Source organism: Trichinella spiralis (assembly GCF_000181795.1).
Source record: "Trichinella spiralis strain ISS 195 chromosome Unknown Scfld1, whole genome shotgun sequence".
NCBI lineage: Eukaryota > Metazoa > Nematoda > Enoplea > Trichinellida > Trichinellidae > Trichinella > Trichinella spiralis.
Window position 1 is genome coordinate 1,576,022 of NW_003526940.1, and position 17,002 is coordinate 1,593,023.

Genomic DNA, 17,002 nt, shown 5'->3' on the forward strand with positions numbered 1-17,002 from the left:
CTTTAATTTTGAGTTGTTTTGGAATATTTTTGGTAAATATATAATTTGCCATATTGTGACTGCTTTAGGAAATGCTTTTTTGTTAAGTTCATTATTTTCTGAACGTGTTAAACTTGTCATTTAATGATGTCAATGCCATTTGCTTTTCATTTTTGAATGCTTGTTTATGTAGACCGATTAAAACATTTTAATTATTATTTTATTTTGAAAAATGGTAACTCAAACTGCTTGTTTATAACTGGGTAGTGAATTTTTAAGAATTTCAAAAGTATTAAATACTCGTTTTATGCATTTCCTTTTCATTTCCTTGTGTTATTTCCTGGTTCAAGTTGCGTATAATGAATTACTAAAAGTTGATCGCAGTTTAAGCATTTCGAACACCAAACACTAATTGAAGAAGTGAAAATTCAAGAAAGCAAGTGCAATTTTATTCAGTGATGAATTATTTTTATTCTGCATGTTTATAATTTTTTATTCCATTTTGAAACTGAAGCCTTTATAAACAAATCAAAAGAAAGCTTTAATTGTTAAAAAAGGGAAATTGTCTAAAAAATGTTATTAATTATATATTATTTTTTCTAACTTTTATTGACAGAAAAGCATGCAGTTTTATTTTTTTACCTCTAATGGCGAAAAATGTTTATTTAGGGCGTATTTTTCTTTCAAATTTGTGTAATGTCCGGTAATGATTATGGAAAACGCTTTCTTCGACTTCACAACGCTGGGGTTTCTCGTCCAACCTCTACGAAAGTAAGTCTGTTGTTTATTGTAATTCAAAATTAAACAAGATGAAACTTAACGAATATATACGACTGAATATTTATATTAATGATATTGATAGTGCTGTTGAAATCTCGAACATATTAAATTAAGCAAGTTAAGGCCTTGGCTGAGAATTTTATTTTTTCAAAACTTTGTTTCAAACATCAGTTATTATACCATATATTTATTTAAAGATGTATGTAAAATAGGAATTATTTTGTATTTTAATAATGAAATTTATTTTTTACAAATCATAAATCTGATATATTTTATTATTCGTGAAATTTGATGTACATTAATTTGTGAATCAGCATGTATTATACTCGTTTTAACCTTGACCCGTTTGGTGTATTTATAGGGGATGTTTATTGAAATGAATTCAATGATTAATTGGTTGGTTTGGATTAATTCCTTTATCACGTATAATAATATTTGAAGATAAAATGAAAAAGCACTAGTGCATAAAATTTATTTCATTGTTTTTCTACAATTTAGAGGTCGTTGTTCCGTGATTCGAAAACACCGCCAAACGAGGGTGACCGTTTCATACCACTTCACGAACCAAGTATCTGGCAGTCCGGAGTTCACCACTGTAACTTGGGCAGGACTTGTCAGCAGGATCCGACCATTAGCGACTTGAACGAAGATGTGGATGTGTACAGGGCATTGGTCAGTAACGAACTGTTCGACACTGCCATTGACGATTTGCAAGATTTGTCGCCGAACACGAAGGTACGTCGTCTGTTCGAATATTCCAAACAGACGACCAGTCCGTCGAACATGAGGCGTGCTGCGGCGGAATCGACTTGTCCGTTGACAATATCCCCACTCAGTCCGCTGAGTCAGAGGCTGTTGGTCAGGCCTCGGCGTTCGGAGCGCAAGATTTACAGGACGCCGTACAAGATATTGGACGCCCCGGAGTTGCAGGACGACTTCTACCTTAATTTGGTCGATTGGTCCAAGGAGAACGTGTTGGCCGTTGGTCTCGGCTCGAGCGTCTACTTGTGGTGCGCCAGAAATGGCCAAGTGACCAAACTGTGCGATATGGTGCCTCATACGGATATAGTAACCGCGGTCAGTTGGGCCGCGGACGGCCGGACGTTGGCCGTCGGTACGCAGCGCGGCTCGTGTCAGATTTGGGACGCCAACGCTCAGCTGGACCGGCAGAACTTCTTTGGTCACTTGTCCAGGATCGGCTGCTTGGCTTGGAACGGCGACACGGTCACGTCCGGCAGCCGGGACCGGCAGATTGTGGTACGCGACTTGAGGGCGTCGGGCGCGCACCAGGAGCGCCGGCTGCTCGGCCACAGGCAGGAGGTGTGCGGTTTGAAATGGTCGCCCGACTACGAGTACATGGCTTCGGGCGGGAACGACAATCAGCTGATGATCTGGACACTGGCCAGCGACAAGCCAATCCAGGTGAATCGGCAACACTGCGCGGCGGTCAAAGCGATCGCCTGGTCGCCGCATCATCCCGGCCTGCTGGTGTCCGGTGGTGGCACGGCCGATCGGTGTTTGAAATTTTGGAACACACTGACTGGTCAGCCGGTGCGCAGCGTCGATACGGGATCCCAAGTTTGCAACGTGCTTTGGTCACGTCACTCGGACGAGTTGGTCAGCACGCACGGATATTCGCAAAATCAGATTCTCGTCTGGAAATATCCGACCCTGGACCGCCTGGTCAAGCTGGTTGGTCACTCGTCACGCGTGCTCTATCTGTCCATGTCACCAGACGGTGAGTCGATTGTTACCGGTGCCGGCGACGAGACGCTACGTTTTTGGAGGGTTTTTGAAAAAGACAGCCAAACTCGTGGTCACTTGTCGCCATTGGCTACACACTCTGCAATGAGATAGAATATTCACGCCTGAGTTGTGTGTTATTTTTTGAAAAAAAATAAAAGTATGTAATTAGTTTTTTTCCTTTCTTTTATAATTGCTACAAATTGCAATTTTGTTCATGTTATCATTTTTGTTTATTCCTAGTTACTTACTGTTGATGTGACTATTATTGCTATCGGTGCTCTTGTTATTGTTGTTGTTGTTGATATTATTATTGTTATTATTATTATTGTTGTTGTTGTTTATTATGTAGAAATTCGGATGCTTTTATTTGCTGATGTTCTTAAATCATTTCTTTTCTATATGTTCGATAATAATTATTGACAAGATCGATTTATTTTAAGGTAAGCTGAAGAAAATTTTTTTTTAATTTGACATCATATAATGCGATGCAGTTTATATTTAGAGCTGCTTTACAAATGTAGTCAGGTGCCGCTGTTAGTTGTTCATTCTTAGCTGCTTGCCATGTTGAAGCCAAAACGGTGTATTATTAATTCGTTAAGCTTCAATTCATTCAACTCAGAATACTACAAAACAACACTTCCAAACGAAAACAGCGTCTTTTGTTAAATGTATGAATTTTTTTGATGGTAAGAACTTTTTATTGTTTGTTAAACTAGGTAACTGTCTGTTTTATACAAATATTGTAATTTTTTCATTTCGATGCACTGAAAAAGGCGCGCATCACTATTCAAAGTGATTATGTAAACTTTGAATGAATGTTATAATAATTTCAAAATGTAAAATATTTTAATTTAAGCTATGAGCGCGCCATTTATAAACTGGAAATTTTCTGTAGTTGTTGTAGACGCTTGATTGGGAAAAAAGTTTCGAAAATTTTTGTTGAAAAGCAACGAACGCAAACGCTCAATAGAGGAGCCATCAGCTGCGGTATATACATTATGCATATATGCATAAGATGAAATTAGCTGTGGACAAATTTTTCAATCAGAATACTTTCAAACGACTGGTGAAAAACTTTGTAAATATTTCCTTCTCAGTTAATAATATTTAACCATTGCCCGGTTGCTTCAGCCCACTTATGGTAAACTTGTGTCATAATATTTCTTATAAGTCACTATTTTTTTTTACCAAAGTTGTTGTTCAATTGCTGATGAATAACGTTCACAAAAGATGCCGGTTTTAATTTTGCCTACTAATTCGTTTTTACTAACTTCTCCTGGTTGTTACTTTCGATTCACTGTCGAATTTTTGCTTTAAAAATCATCTTATTTTGTTTTTGTTTGTTGGTAAAATTCCCTTTTCATTGATTAGCACCATCACTTTATGCTTTATTAATAGTAAATGTTTTGCTTACCATAAAAATCTTGAAGAAGTATTTCAGCATTTCCTGCAATGAATCTTCAACATCTTGCAATAAACTATTTTTAACAGCAGGATGTTATTTTTTGAAAAAAATTATGCTATTTATTAATTTTGTTGGTTGACTGAACACTTTGCTGACTGTACTGTACTGATTGATTGGAGTCAACAGATTGGTTAACTGCACATTGGTTCCATTTGAATTGTAAGTATAATTTCAGGTCTATGTCATAAATTGTAAGCATATCAGGACGCGTTGTCGATACTTTTCACCAAGATGCCGCAGGAACCGTAAATCTACTGACTTATACTACTTATAAACTATAAGTGTAACTTAAAGTTATAAAAGTGAAAAAAAAACAATAATTTATATCCATTTTTCTTGTACATAAGTGTAATAAATGCGTTTTTTAAAACAAAACAGTATGACAGTCAGGTTTAGTATACTGTATTTAACGCGAGGTGGAAGCTAAGCTGCAATTAAGTTTCCCTAACATGCTGTTGCGTTAAATCTGTCAATCTGTGCATCTGCTATAATGCTCATAGCTGTGGCGACCTATTGCTGAGATAACTAATCTCGATCAGCAAAGCAACGGTACAAAATAGCCAAGTTCTTCTGCAAAACAACAAAATGCTATACACACAGCATGCGGGGTAAGGAAAATAAGCGTGCACTCGCACACGAATTGAATACTACTAGTCAAATCCTGCCACCCTCTTGCATGCAAGCCCAATGGTAACAACAGTGAGACTTGATTTTCGAATGCTTGCGCTGAGTACGAGTTGATTCGACACTGACAAGATTTTCCTCAAAAACAACCAGCAAATGAATCACCAGAAGTGATATCACGGCAAACAACTGGCGACAAACGGAGATATTTGTCATTTCATTTTCTTTAAGCCATTGTTTTGACGATTGAAAAAAATTAATGTCATCATCTTATTTGTCACAGCCCTCCAAAAAAAGAGTCATCATCAGGAAACACAAATCAGTAAGCAAGGAGAACTAGGTGGAGTGGAAATGTTAATTCAGAGCTTTCCTTTATACAATGAACATAACTGATTTATATTATAGAAATTATTTAAATACAAGTTAAGTATTGCTTCTATTAATCAGCAAAAAACTGTTATGAAGATTTTATTTGAAAAATTAAAATTACAAAATTGGTTTCTTTATTTAAAGATGCGAAGTAATTGGTGTAATGTTATCTTTGCTTTGTGGTTTAACATTCAACAGTTGACTTGGTTGGATCGAAATATTTGTATTCAACGGAGCACACTTTCGAATCTCCAGAACCAGAACAGTTTTTATAAACATCCTCATAAGAATTGAATGCTTTCTAAAATAGCATCAGGCTGAATCTATTCATTCAATTTCACGTCAACATGCACTTACCTCTTTAATATCGCATTCTGTTTCTTTCACTAAAACTTGAAAACGGGAAGAGATTCCCATATTAAAACCCTCTACAATTTTATCCAACAGAAGATATGTTCCGCTTGATTTCTTCTTATCTGATTCGAATATAGCTTGCTTTACTTCTTCTTTTATATGAACATTTGAATCAGTGTATTTTGTTGTTCCACCCAACATTTGGCTACGTTGTGATACAACCTGAAAGTAATATCAAACATCCATTAAAAAAATGTACAACTTTGAATAAAGTGAATGGATTTTTTTTAGAAATTGCCTTTGTTATTATTCAACTAATACCAGGAGAGAAATTCAAAAAAAAGTATATTTAAAAAATCAGCGAAAATGCATATTTTATTAAATAACTTCACTGAAAATTTTCTGAAAGTTATTTTTTACCATAAAATATAACGGTGACATATTTTTATAAAGTAGCAACTGACTTCAAAATTGTTCCTGTCAGATTCGAATATAGCCTGCTTTCTTACCTGTTCTTCTACATCATCACTTGAATCAAGATATATCGTTCTTCCATTCACCCTTTGGACACGTTGCGGTACAATCTGAAAGTAATGTCAAGCATCCATAAAAAATATGTACAGCTATGAATGAAGTAAAAAGGATGAATTTTTGGAAAATGCCTTTGTTATCTGTAAACTAATAAAAGGGGAGAAATTCCAAAAAAAATTACATTTGGAAAAATCTGTGAAAATGCACATTTTTATTAAACAACTTCATTTATAATTTTCTGAAAGTTGTTTTTTATTTTTTAATATAACTGTGAAATCTCTTTTGTGAAACAGCAATTTACTTTAAATTCCCAATTTCAAACCTAAGTTTTAACAGAGTGTTCCTTTTAAAACTTAAAATTACATTTCATGAACGAATTTTCAGAGAACATCTAAAAATCATGCAAAACATGAAATAAAGAAAAGTATAATAAATCAGTTACTGAAAGTTACTAATGAAGGTTGCTTTTATAATTTGCATTAAAATTCTGGTTTATTTTGATCCTTACTAATGGTTCTTCTACTTCTTCAAAACATTCGCTGACAGTTGCTGTTGAAGGAGTGCGATGTCTATATTCCAATGTACAGTGCTTCCGTGGGCCTTTACCGTGACAGTAATGTAGTACATCGTAATATGAAGAATACTAAAATTAAACAAGTCCATGAAAGCTAGTGAATCTTCATTTGGTAGAAGCGGCTTTAAAATTAAAAAAACATACTGCGGATGAAACTCGGCATTCAGTATCTTGTATAACGACTTTCATGGTAGTAAGGATTCCCATGGTTGAACTTTCTTCAAGTTCTACGAGCTTGTGCAATACACCTGATTGTTCTTTCGAGTCTGATGAGAATAATGCCTCCCGCGCTTTTGGCAACATGACAGGATCATTTCTACCATAGTGAGTTGTTTCACCAAGCATCTGCATCTTAAATTTTTCATAGCATATTTTATAAAATCGTATGCAAAGTTTTAATTGTTAATTCTCAAAGGAATTTCAAATTGATACATGTACGTACATTTTCATTTTAAAATATAATTGTGACATATTTTTGTAAACTAACAATTGACTTTAAATTTGTTCCTATAAAATTTGAATAGAGCTTGCTTTACCTGTTCTTCTACATCAGCATTTGAATCAATATATACTGCTCTTCCACCTATCATTTTGACACGTTGCGGTATAATCTGAAAGTAATGTCAAGCATCCATAAAAAATATGTACAGCTTTGAATGAAGTAAAGAGAATAAATTTTTGGAAATTGTCTTTGTTATTTGTAAACTAATAAAAGTGGCAAAATTCCAAAAAAATATATTTGGAAAAATCAGTAAAAATGCAGATTTTCATTAAACAACTTCATTTATAATTTTGTGAAAGTTATTTTTTATTTTTAAATATAACTGTGAAATCTCTTCTGTGAAACAGCAATTCACTTTAAATTCCAAATTTCAAACCTAAGTTTTAACAGAATGTTCCTTTTAAAATTGAAAATCACATTTGATGAACAAATTTTCAGGGAATATCTCAAAATCGTGCAAAACATGGAATAAAAAAATTATATTAAATCAGTTACTGAAAGTTACTAATGACTATTACTTTTATAATTTGGATTAAAATTCTGGTTTATTTTGAATAAATGATATGAATCAAAATTCTTACTAATGGCTCTTCTACTTCTTCGAAACATTTGCTGACAGTTGCTTTTGAAGGATTGCGATGGGTATATTCCATTGTACAATGCTTTCGTCGGCCTTCTCCTTGACAATTAACTAGTACATCGTAATATGATAAAAGCTGAAATTAAAAAATTCCATGAAAGCTAGTGAATCCTTATTTGTTAGAAGCGGCTTTAAAATTAAAGAAACGCACTGCGAATGAAACTGGGCAATCAGTATCTTGCATAACGACTTTCATGGTAGTAAGGATTCCCATGGTTGAACTTTCTTCAAGTTCTAAGAGTTTGTGAAATACACCTGATTCTTGTTTCAAGTCCGATGAAAATAATGCCTCATGCGCATTTCGCAACATGACAGGATCATTTCTACCATAGTGAGTTGTTTCGCCAAGTATCTGAATTTTAAATTTTTAAAGCATATTTTATAAACGCATAATGTAAGTAAAACTATGTATTGGCAGTACCAAAAATTGCATGTATTCAAAACAGATAAAATACATACTTCATAACAAAGCCAAACATAAACTGCTTAATAAAAATATAAAATTTATTGCAAAGTTTTAAATGTTAATTCTCAAAAGAATTATTACAAATTGATACATGTATTTGCTATTCAAGAAGTTAACTATAGTAATTAAAATAATAATGGAATTTTTGCAATTTTTATAATCCTTAATGAATTAAATAAGTGACATCATTATCTTTACAAATATTAAACGGGAAAAGTTTGCACATGATTTCAATAATGCATATCTGAAGATTTCTTCCATAATTTAAATTACCTGAGCTTCACCAACGGCAAAGAAAAGCACCACGAAAATACAGTGCATAAAACTCATTTTTTGAATGGAGATATTCCTATTTTGAAGTGATTTTATTTCCAAGTATCGCACAATTATATACTTGCATTTGTTTACAAAAGAAATGACACGTTCATGCACATATATTTGAATGTTTTCTTAATCATGTTTATTATAAGTATTTTTCATGATATCACTTGTGATTTTTTCAATCATATGTGTTTTTCACTCCTGTATAATTATTTATTTTCGTTTCGTGTTTATTTGGAATGTTTGCATTTATAGAGTTCACTTATGCTTAAATGCGCTTGTGTGCTTACGCGGAATGCCTTTAATTGTTTTCCTTTATAATATTCATCTCTTATCTATGACTTGTTATTGAAAAATTTTATAATGACACAAAAAATATTTTATCATGTTGCAATTTTCAGAGAAATATTTTATTATCTTTATAAATCTGGAAAGCGATCATTATTTAATTATTACATTTTTTGCATTTCTAGTGGTATTACACTAATAGTTAAACTTTTTTGTAACAAAAGTTTTATTTGAAGTTGTTTTTTAGGCCTGTTGTACAGTTTACTTGTAAAAAATTTAGTTATTTTTATTTTGTAAGTGTAATTTTCTTAAATCTGAATTATATTTTCTTCACACAACACGAAATGGCAGATTTTTTTCATAGGGATTGTATTACAGTTTTATGCTTCGTGCGTATTACAAGTTTCTCCTTCAAAAATTTTGTAGTGCAAAATTTGCATTTGCTGTACTTTGTAAATACTCCACTTTTTGATGCATTGAAGATATGTCAACTGTTCGTAAAGACAAATTTTTATCTATACGTTAATTTCATTTGTAAGATATTAAAAGCAATTCAGTGTGAAAAACATTCATATTTTTTTAATAAATATTACATAAATATAAATCAATACCACATAAACGTAAACATTGCTACTAAGGATGATGCACATAGAAATAACGTATGCATAAGAGAAAAGCAGCATTCATTTTTGTATGTCTAACAATCTTCATAAAAATGCAGTTGCCATTAAATTTAATCTAATGTGAAACGTCTGCTTGAAAAGTAGTAAAAACGTGCGGTTGGATTCATGCTATCATCAGAATATTACGCACTTACTGTTAAGAGCATGCAACGTTAGTCAAATCAATATGACCATAGTCATTCATATGTTTATATGGCCAAAATATAACCAAACCGGAAGCGCTCATAATGCTATTGTATTTTAAGATTCACAATAGCCAAGTGCTTCCTGGAATCTAGAGATACCAGAATTAAAATGTTGCATGCTCGCGTGCAAGAAATAATTCTGTTGGATGCTTATAGTAAAACCCTCGAATAATATGGTCTAGACATGATCAACCAACCGTTGATAGCTTATTTTAAATTAAAACAACTAATTGAAAAGTAAGACATTCGTTTATTAGTTTAATAACAGAAATAAGAATGCATCAACGAAAATATTTTCTGATGAGCATTTTAAAAATTGATATTTTACTGAGATATTTTATAATTACATATTTCATTTCATCGTAAATAATAATTACTTATAAGCTGCAATTTGATGCTAGGTCACGCAAACAAAGTTCTAACACCAACATCCATAATTTTGTTCCATATTTTAACGTAAAATGAATACTGCCAACAACCGTATTTTTACTCTTTTCATATTTAACGGTACAATATCAACTATAGTAGTACTTATTATGTTTTGCTTTATACTGTGCAAGAAGAAGAAAGACATGCTTTCTATGTTGGTCTCTGGTAAATATATTTGTATCGGAATATAATAATGCATAATTTTTATTTCCATAATAATTCAAAAAATCTTTTTAGCAATTACTGACTTATTTTACAATTATATGAAACTGCATATCAGATTCGTGAATTGTATTTTAGAATAAATTGTAAATACAATTATCATGTAAAATGTGCTTAGCAGAAATTCAAATAATTTCAACAGCAATGCAACAGTAAAAATAGCATTCTTTAACATGATATGTTAATAGTAATGTTGCTATTTGTAAAATGCTGAAAAAATGTTTTTAAATGCCCATAAATGATAAATAATAATTTGCACTTAGTTTTCATAATCAGATGTAACACCAGCTTGCATAACAGAATCATTTTCCCACTAGTTTATTAAATATAATCATTTTATTTATAAAATTCAGTTTAAAAATAAACTCATGTTGGAATACTGATGTTATAAACTCCGAAAAATTTGTCCCCTATTTGAACACCGAATATTATTATCCATTTCGATAATTAAACCTGAACAATAATTTTGTTGCTTATACTGCTTAATATTTATTAGTAGTCGATGACATAAGAAAGGATCATAAAAGAGTATAAAAAACGTGCATAACTTAAATTTAGGAAGATAAAGTAAAATCATTGCTAAATGCACACAATTCAATTAGCATATTTTTGTGCATAACATTAAATGACAGTGCTCATTGCAACAATTCATCAACTAATATGGAACATTATATATTAAAATACAAAACAGTTATTTTTCATTAAATAAATTTATATTAAACGTTTTAGCTCTGTTGGCAACTAATTGTGTTACTTCAATGAGTTTTTGTTTTATTGGAGTCTTCAATGTCGTTCCATTGAATCAGTATGAGGCAAATTTCACAACACCACATTCTTGTCTATTTTTAAAACCGTATTACCTGTTGGCACTGACTTCTCTGAAACAATCACCTATGATTTCATTTTGCATAGCAATCGTTCAGGTGCGAAATGCCTGCTCCACAAAATGCAGCACAAAAAAGCCTTTATTAAAGACTACAATTCTTCTATGTGGCATCTGTTTGTTGAACATATGCTTAACTGGAACCACTACGTATTACGGCACAGGTGGCAAAAACTGGCAAAGCAAAGTATCAGAATTTTGTTTATTCATTGACGTGATTTCTCCTGCATTAATTTTATGTGACATTATTATTATATTACTATTTAGCACTCTATCACTGTTATTGTACATTTCAACTGTACTAATAATTTGGAGTAGAATTTCCACCTCTCATGTCATTCACGAGATACGATTCATCAGACAAAAAGTAATTCTACAAAGATTGAAAATATTCATCATTGCTCAGCTATTGAATTCAGGCATTTTTGCACTCTGTACATTCGTTGTGGCTCTATCATTATCTAAACCAGTGACAGTGCCATACTTTTGGTGTCTTTTACCCCCTTACAAAGCTGGAACGTCAGTTCTTTATACAAATCAAGTAATTCCTGTCATAAAACAGTTTACAGAAATTTATCATAATTTTAAAAAATGGCTTAACAGCTTGCGCAATGCACTTTTTCATTGTTTTCATAAAACTTCTGTTGCCCCAACCTCTCCAAAGGATTTTTCTATTTTCCCCAGCAATGCTGTTGCTGTCGAAAATTTGAAAATCACTGAAACTGTTGCAAACACGTGAAAAGTGTAAATAAATTTTTTAACACGTTTTAATAAATAAATTTTGAAAATTCACTTTCATTTTCTTTAAATAAATAAATATATTCGTACATACATAGATATCTATACGCGTTTTTTGCAATGACATACATATATATACATATATGTGAAATAACTATCATTGTAATTTTAAAATAAAATGAACATTTCTCGCAAATTCTTTCCACATGATAGATATTTTATATCAATTAGTTCAGTATCATTCACTTTGAGAAACACAGTTCAAACAGAAGATATTAAAAATGATGCTAATGTTATGCAAAATGTTGCCCAGCATGAAACATATTAATTAAAATGTGTATGATTAAAAAGTAACTTAATGTTAATATTGACATTATTAATACATAATTTCAGTTCATAAATGATGAATGCATAGTTGATTTCTTTTTTCAGCTTCAAGCAATTTTAATTACTTGAGATGAACTAACACAATTATAAATTTATTATAGATTTCATAAGTTAAGATATTAAATTCGTTACGGTGGCATAACAAATTGCTCAAAAATGATTTCAGAGAAACTGCTGTCCCATTTGAAAGTTCAGCCAATGTTCCCTCAATTGAGGAAGGTATGTAAAACAATTCTTAAATATTAATTTTATCTACTTGTTTTCAGAGAAAACAGAACAAAAGTCAGATAACATATGTAAACAAAGAGCATTGAATTTAACAGGTAAGGTATTAGATTAATTTCATCTTCTTCGTTAATCAATTTTTTGCAAGAATTATTAAAATAATTTAAATAAAATATTCAACAGAAAATATAAATGGCAGAGTTTCGTTCAAAATTAATTACTGTACAATAAATTTAAGGAAAAACAAGTTTAGATCAATTCAATGATGAATTGAAAAAAGTTGGTAGTCAAAGTTATGTTGATGATGCTTTTTCGCGTATAATTGGCAAACAACAGACATTTTTCATCGGATGATGTAGAAGTGCTTGCATTGCCAAAGTTAACAATGAAGAATTGAAATTGTATATGCGGTTTAGATTTGGATCAGAAAAAGGCTATTCAATCGGCTTTGCCATGTGCGTGGAACATTTTGCATTCTCTGAAAGATGACAAACAGTTTGACGATTATTTGAAAATTGCACAACTTAGCAAAAGCATTGATACTGCCTCAGTTGAAAATTTTGTCATTGTATCTAAAAGAAAAACTAATGGATAATACGTTCATTTATATTATACTGTTTATGCTTATTCTTCTTCTTATTATTATGTAATGATGGAATACTTATATAATAAAAATATTTGTTATCCTCTATTTTAGAAATGATAGAAAAATAACTTGACGACGACAACAACAATAATAATAATTGAAAAATATCAGAATATATGCAAACAACTACTAATAAATAAAGCAAATCAAACCATATTTTTTGAATAAACGCTACGGATTAATTACATCACTGGTAAACCCAAATTGTGCAATTCTTTGAAAAAATAACTACATGAATAATTAAGTGGTATTAAATTACTAATTTAAAATAAATGAGTATTTGAACGAAAACAAACTTTATAAAGAAATGAATATATATATATATATATATATATATATATATATATATAAATTTTATCATCGGTATTTAGTATAATTACTATTTTATTATGGTGTGTTGATTAATGAGGAAAAAGGAAAACAAATCACGAAAATCATATTTAATGCTTAGCAATGCAACCGGGCGTCAAGGTCAACCGCACTTTAAATAATAATAATAATAATACGAGCTGATGTAGCATGTCTTGTGTGCTTGTTCTATTTCTTCACCTACTTTTTCACATAATTCTGATAATTAATTAATTAATTAATTAATTTCTTTTTCCTTCTTTCCCGCGAAATGAAAAATACAAGTATTGTATATATTTTTTTGATTAAAGCGTTATTTTAAAATTGAACATTTGAAATTTTTGCACTGCTTTGAGAGACAAACAGAAATTGACTAAAAATCCCGAGAACCAACTTTGACTACTTCGCTCAAGCGCTTTTAAACAATTTGCCTTGTTTAACAGAGGTCACGCTATCATTAGTTGATTAAGAAAATTTGCCATTTCTATGCAACTTCTTTTATTCCTATTTTATTATTTTCATTTCTTCATATTTTTCAATTTAAATGTGAATACCATTTTATAAAACAATACAAAAATAATATTTCCGATGTATATAAATAAATAAATATTAAATATATAACTTGTTGTCAAATTTTCCTTTTTCTTTACTGATGTGATTTTATGAAAATAATCCATTTTTCAAACAGTGAAGATATACAAAGAAAAAATATCATTTTAAATTAAACATCTCTGTTTTGTTCAAAATAATCAAAATTCTAATAAATGAATTTTAAATAAAATGTGAAAATTTAAAGTCCCAAATTTAAAATACTATTCATTGGTGCGGGACAAGTTTTACCGCCTATTTGCATTTGCAAAAGAATCGATTCGATTGGTCGCCTCCTTTGATTGGCTCTGAAGGTGTTCGTCTGCAGTTGGACATTTTTTGCCCACATCAACGCACTGATGACCTTTTATTTTTCAAAATTACAATTTAAAAAATTAACATTCTTTTTTTTCAATTAATCATTTCACACACTTTTTGTAATACGCAGCATTCGGCTTGAGAAGTTTTTCAACAGAAGAAACATTTTAACAAAATTTAAACAATTTTTTCACTCAATGCACTTTTAGACCCAAAATAAACAATTGACTTTACTGTTTTATTAATTAAATTCATTGTTTATTAATTTTTCTCAAAAATTGCTGTAGTTCATTTTTAAAAATATTTATTCAAAAATTTATTTCTTTAACACTGAAATGCTTTTTTCGCTTGGAGAAAAATTATTCAAATATTTTGAATGAGATGGCGATTATAAATCAGATTTTAAATTCAAAAATGTCGCTGTTGAAAAAAGAATATATAAACAAGCATTCATAGTTTTTTGTTTCAAAAAATAATAACTTCGTTTATATTAAAAAAATTGTAGTTCAGTTTTAAGGCTAATATATAAAATCGATTAATAATTTTAAATAAAATTTAATACTGACAAATAAAAACGTCAGGTGAGAAATTTATAGTTGTTTCTAATGGGAATAAATTCAAAATTTGAAAAAATATAGAAATTTATTACGAAATAAAAAATTGCAAAATGATCACTCATTTGATTTTTATTTCTTGCATTTTTCACATTGCTTTTCCGGTAGAGAGTTCAAATTTGAATTCACTACAGCTCACAGGCGGGAAAAGGCTGATTGATCTATATTCAAATTTATAAAATTGTATCACACTTGTAATATTTTATAAAAAATATTCAATGCAAATTTATTGCTCGAAGCATGGAAATAAGGTAAATTATATTATAAATTTTTAAAATTTTACTACGGTTTGGACATTGTTGCTTGAAATAGTAATACATAAAATTAAAACATTTTCAATTTACATTTATTTAAAAAAATAAAATTGAAATTCAAAAAAAAGAATTGTTTCAGTGAGTAATTTATTTTTTTGACAAAGCATGCATTATTAACTGAACATGAATTCATTTTCATTTTGAATCGTATTTTAATTAAAAAAATTGTTGTTTTATTTAAATTCTATTCTTGGAATATTCGATAAATTTTCAGATGGAACAGTTCTGCTGGTAAAGAAAAATTATATATTTACAATTCATTTTGAAATTCAAATAAAAGAATGATTTTCAGGTATAAATAGGTCATTGACAGAGCTTGCCAAACAGTTTACTGTAATTTCGTTGTTGGCGCCGTTTTGTGTTCACAATGGCTTCCCAGGCAGCGGTATCAACTACCGACCTAAACAACAAAGATGATTCTCTGGCCGAGCGCCCCAAGTTACAGGTCAGAAACACAAATGTGGCTTCGCTGAACGGTCCTTTGCGGGAAAACAAGAAACGAAAAGCGCTGCACACTATGAACGAAAACGCCATCCATCTTCAACCTCCTGACAACTGGCTGCGTTATGGATCAGACAACGCCTACGTCCTGGACACGGTAAGCATCAACATGTTGATTACTGAACATTCATTTTTTTTAATTTACATTGAACATTTCAACACGTACATTCTCAAACGTCATTTTTGAATAATTTAGGATCATTTTTAAATTTTTGAATAATACAAAAGCAACTCCATTTTGAATAATATTAAAAATTTCCCATCTGAAATAATAATATCTGTAATATTTTTATTCCAGCTGTATCAGCAGTGTTCTAATTAAAATTTACATAAAAATTAAACAGACGTTTGAAAGTGTTTGTTCTGTTCTAGCCCACACCGCCGAAAGCATCCCGAAGCCAGTATGTGCAGACATTGAATAACAAAACTTCATCAGTATTCCACTGGCAAAGTGATGACACTGCATCATCGTTCTGCATTCTAGAAGCTTCATCCACCACTGTATGATCGAATGAATAATAATTTTAAAGTTTAACCCCTGTGTATGCCCTGTAGGATATTGAATCAAGCGAATCAGAAGTTGGAAAGTTACGCTACGCGAGCGAATTTTCATCCCATCTAAACGATTCCAACTCTGAATCGTTGATCAATTGTCGAGATGCACTCGGTGCATTTAATTTGGATGAATCTTCATTTGGTAAGCTGATTTGTCTGTCGTGAACTTTTTCTTTCATCAAGCGTTGTTTTCCTCATTCTGAAAATGCTTGCCCCTTGCCTCCCGCCAAATTATATGTTGACTAACCTTGACCAGCGGCCCGCAATGCGGTGTCACGTTTCTTTTTTCACTGTGTAAAAAAAAGGTGAAGCAGAAAGAGAGAGAGAGAGAGAGATAGAAACACAAGGGTGACCCAGAGTAATGAGAATCTTTGGCACTGATCCACGTAACTATAGGTCATCGTGCCAATGCTTTTAACGAACAAACACAGGCCAAGTGGTGACCGGGTGTCCAGGTCGGCTTACATGGATAACAAAGACCAATTTGTGTAAGACTAGCGTAATTGTATAATTTGTTAGCACACCTTCTTCGATTTGTCATTCTGAATTTCCCTTTCCCATTATAAATTGGTATTGCAATGACATGAACAAGACAAGCGAAAACTCCAAATAGAATATCCGTCTTTTAAAAATAACAATCACGCCAAGAATATTAGTTGCAGTTATCAGTAATTTGAAGACCTCATAAATTCCAGATTTACACAAATTCGAAAATTATTAAGCAAGA

General features: G+C 31.3%; 4 protein-coding genes across 4 annotated transcripts; 3 read left to right on the forward strand and 1 right to left on the reverse strand.

Moving 5' to 3' along the window:
* Positions 1-675: 675 nt before the first annotated feature.
* Tsp_07515 (fizzy-related protein) lies at positions 676-2,616 on the forward strand. Its single transcript, XM_003381764.1, has 2 exons — positions 676-750; positions 1,258-2,616. Exons 1-2 carry the CDS (start codon positions 676-678, stop codon positions 2,614-2,616), a joined length of 1,434 nt encoding a protein of 477 aa, XP_003381812.1.
* Positions 2,617-5,147: 2,531 nt separating this feature from the next.
* Positions 5,148-8,360, reverse strand: Tsp_07514 (conserved hypothetical protein). Its single transcript, XM_003381765.1, has 9 exons — positions 8,304-8,360; positions 7,716-7,916; positions 7,506-7,640; positions 6,959-7,033; positions 6,567-6,773; positions 6,357-6,491; positions 5,827-5,901; positions 5,321-5,539; positions 5,148-5,264 (listed from the first exon to the last, which is right to left on the reverse strand). The coding sequence occupies exons 1-9, from the start codon at positions 8,358-8,360 to the stop codon at positions 5,148-5,150; spliced, it is 1,221 nt and encodes a 406-aa protein (XP_003381813.1).
* Positions 8,361-10,916: 2,556 nt separating this feature from the next.
* Positions 10,917-12,986, forward strand: Tsp_07513 (hypothetical protein). The gene is made up of 4 exons (XM_003381766.1): positions 10,917-11,582; positions 12,283-12,385; positions 12,433-12,489; positions 12,808-12,986. Exons 1-4 carry the CDS (start codon positions 10,917-10,919, stop codon positions 12,984-12,986), a joined length of 1,005 nt encoding a protein of 334 aa, XP_003381814.1.
* Positions 12,987-15,586: 2,600 nt separating this feature from the next.
* Tsp_07512 (hypothetical protein) lies at positions 15,587-16,440 on the forward strand. The gene is made up of 3 exons (XM_003381767.1): positions 15,587-15,817; positions 16,093-16,221; positions 16,276-16,440. The coding sequence occupies exons 1-3, from the start codon at positions 15,587-15,589 to the stop codon at positions 16,438-16,440; spliced, it is 525 nt and encodes a 174-aa protein (XP_003381815.1).
* Positions 16,441-17,002: the final 562 nt, after the last annotated feature.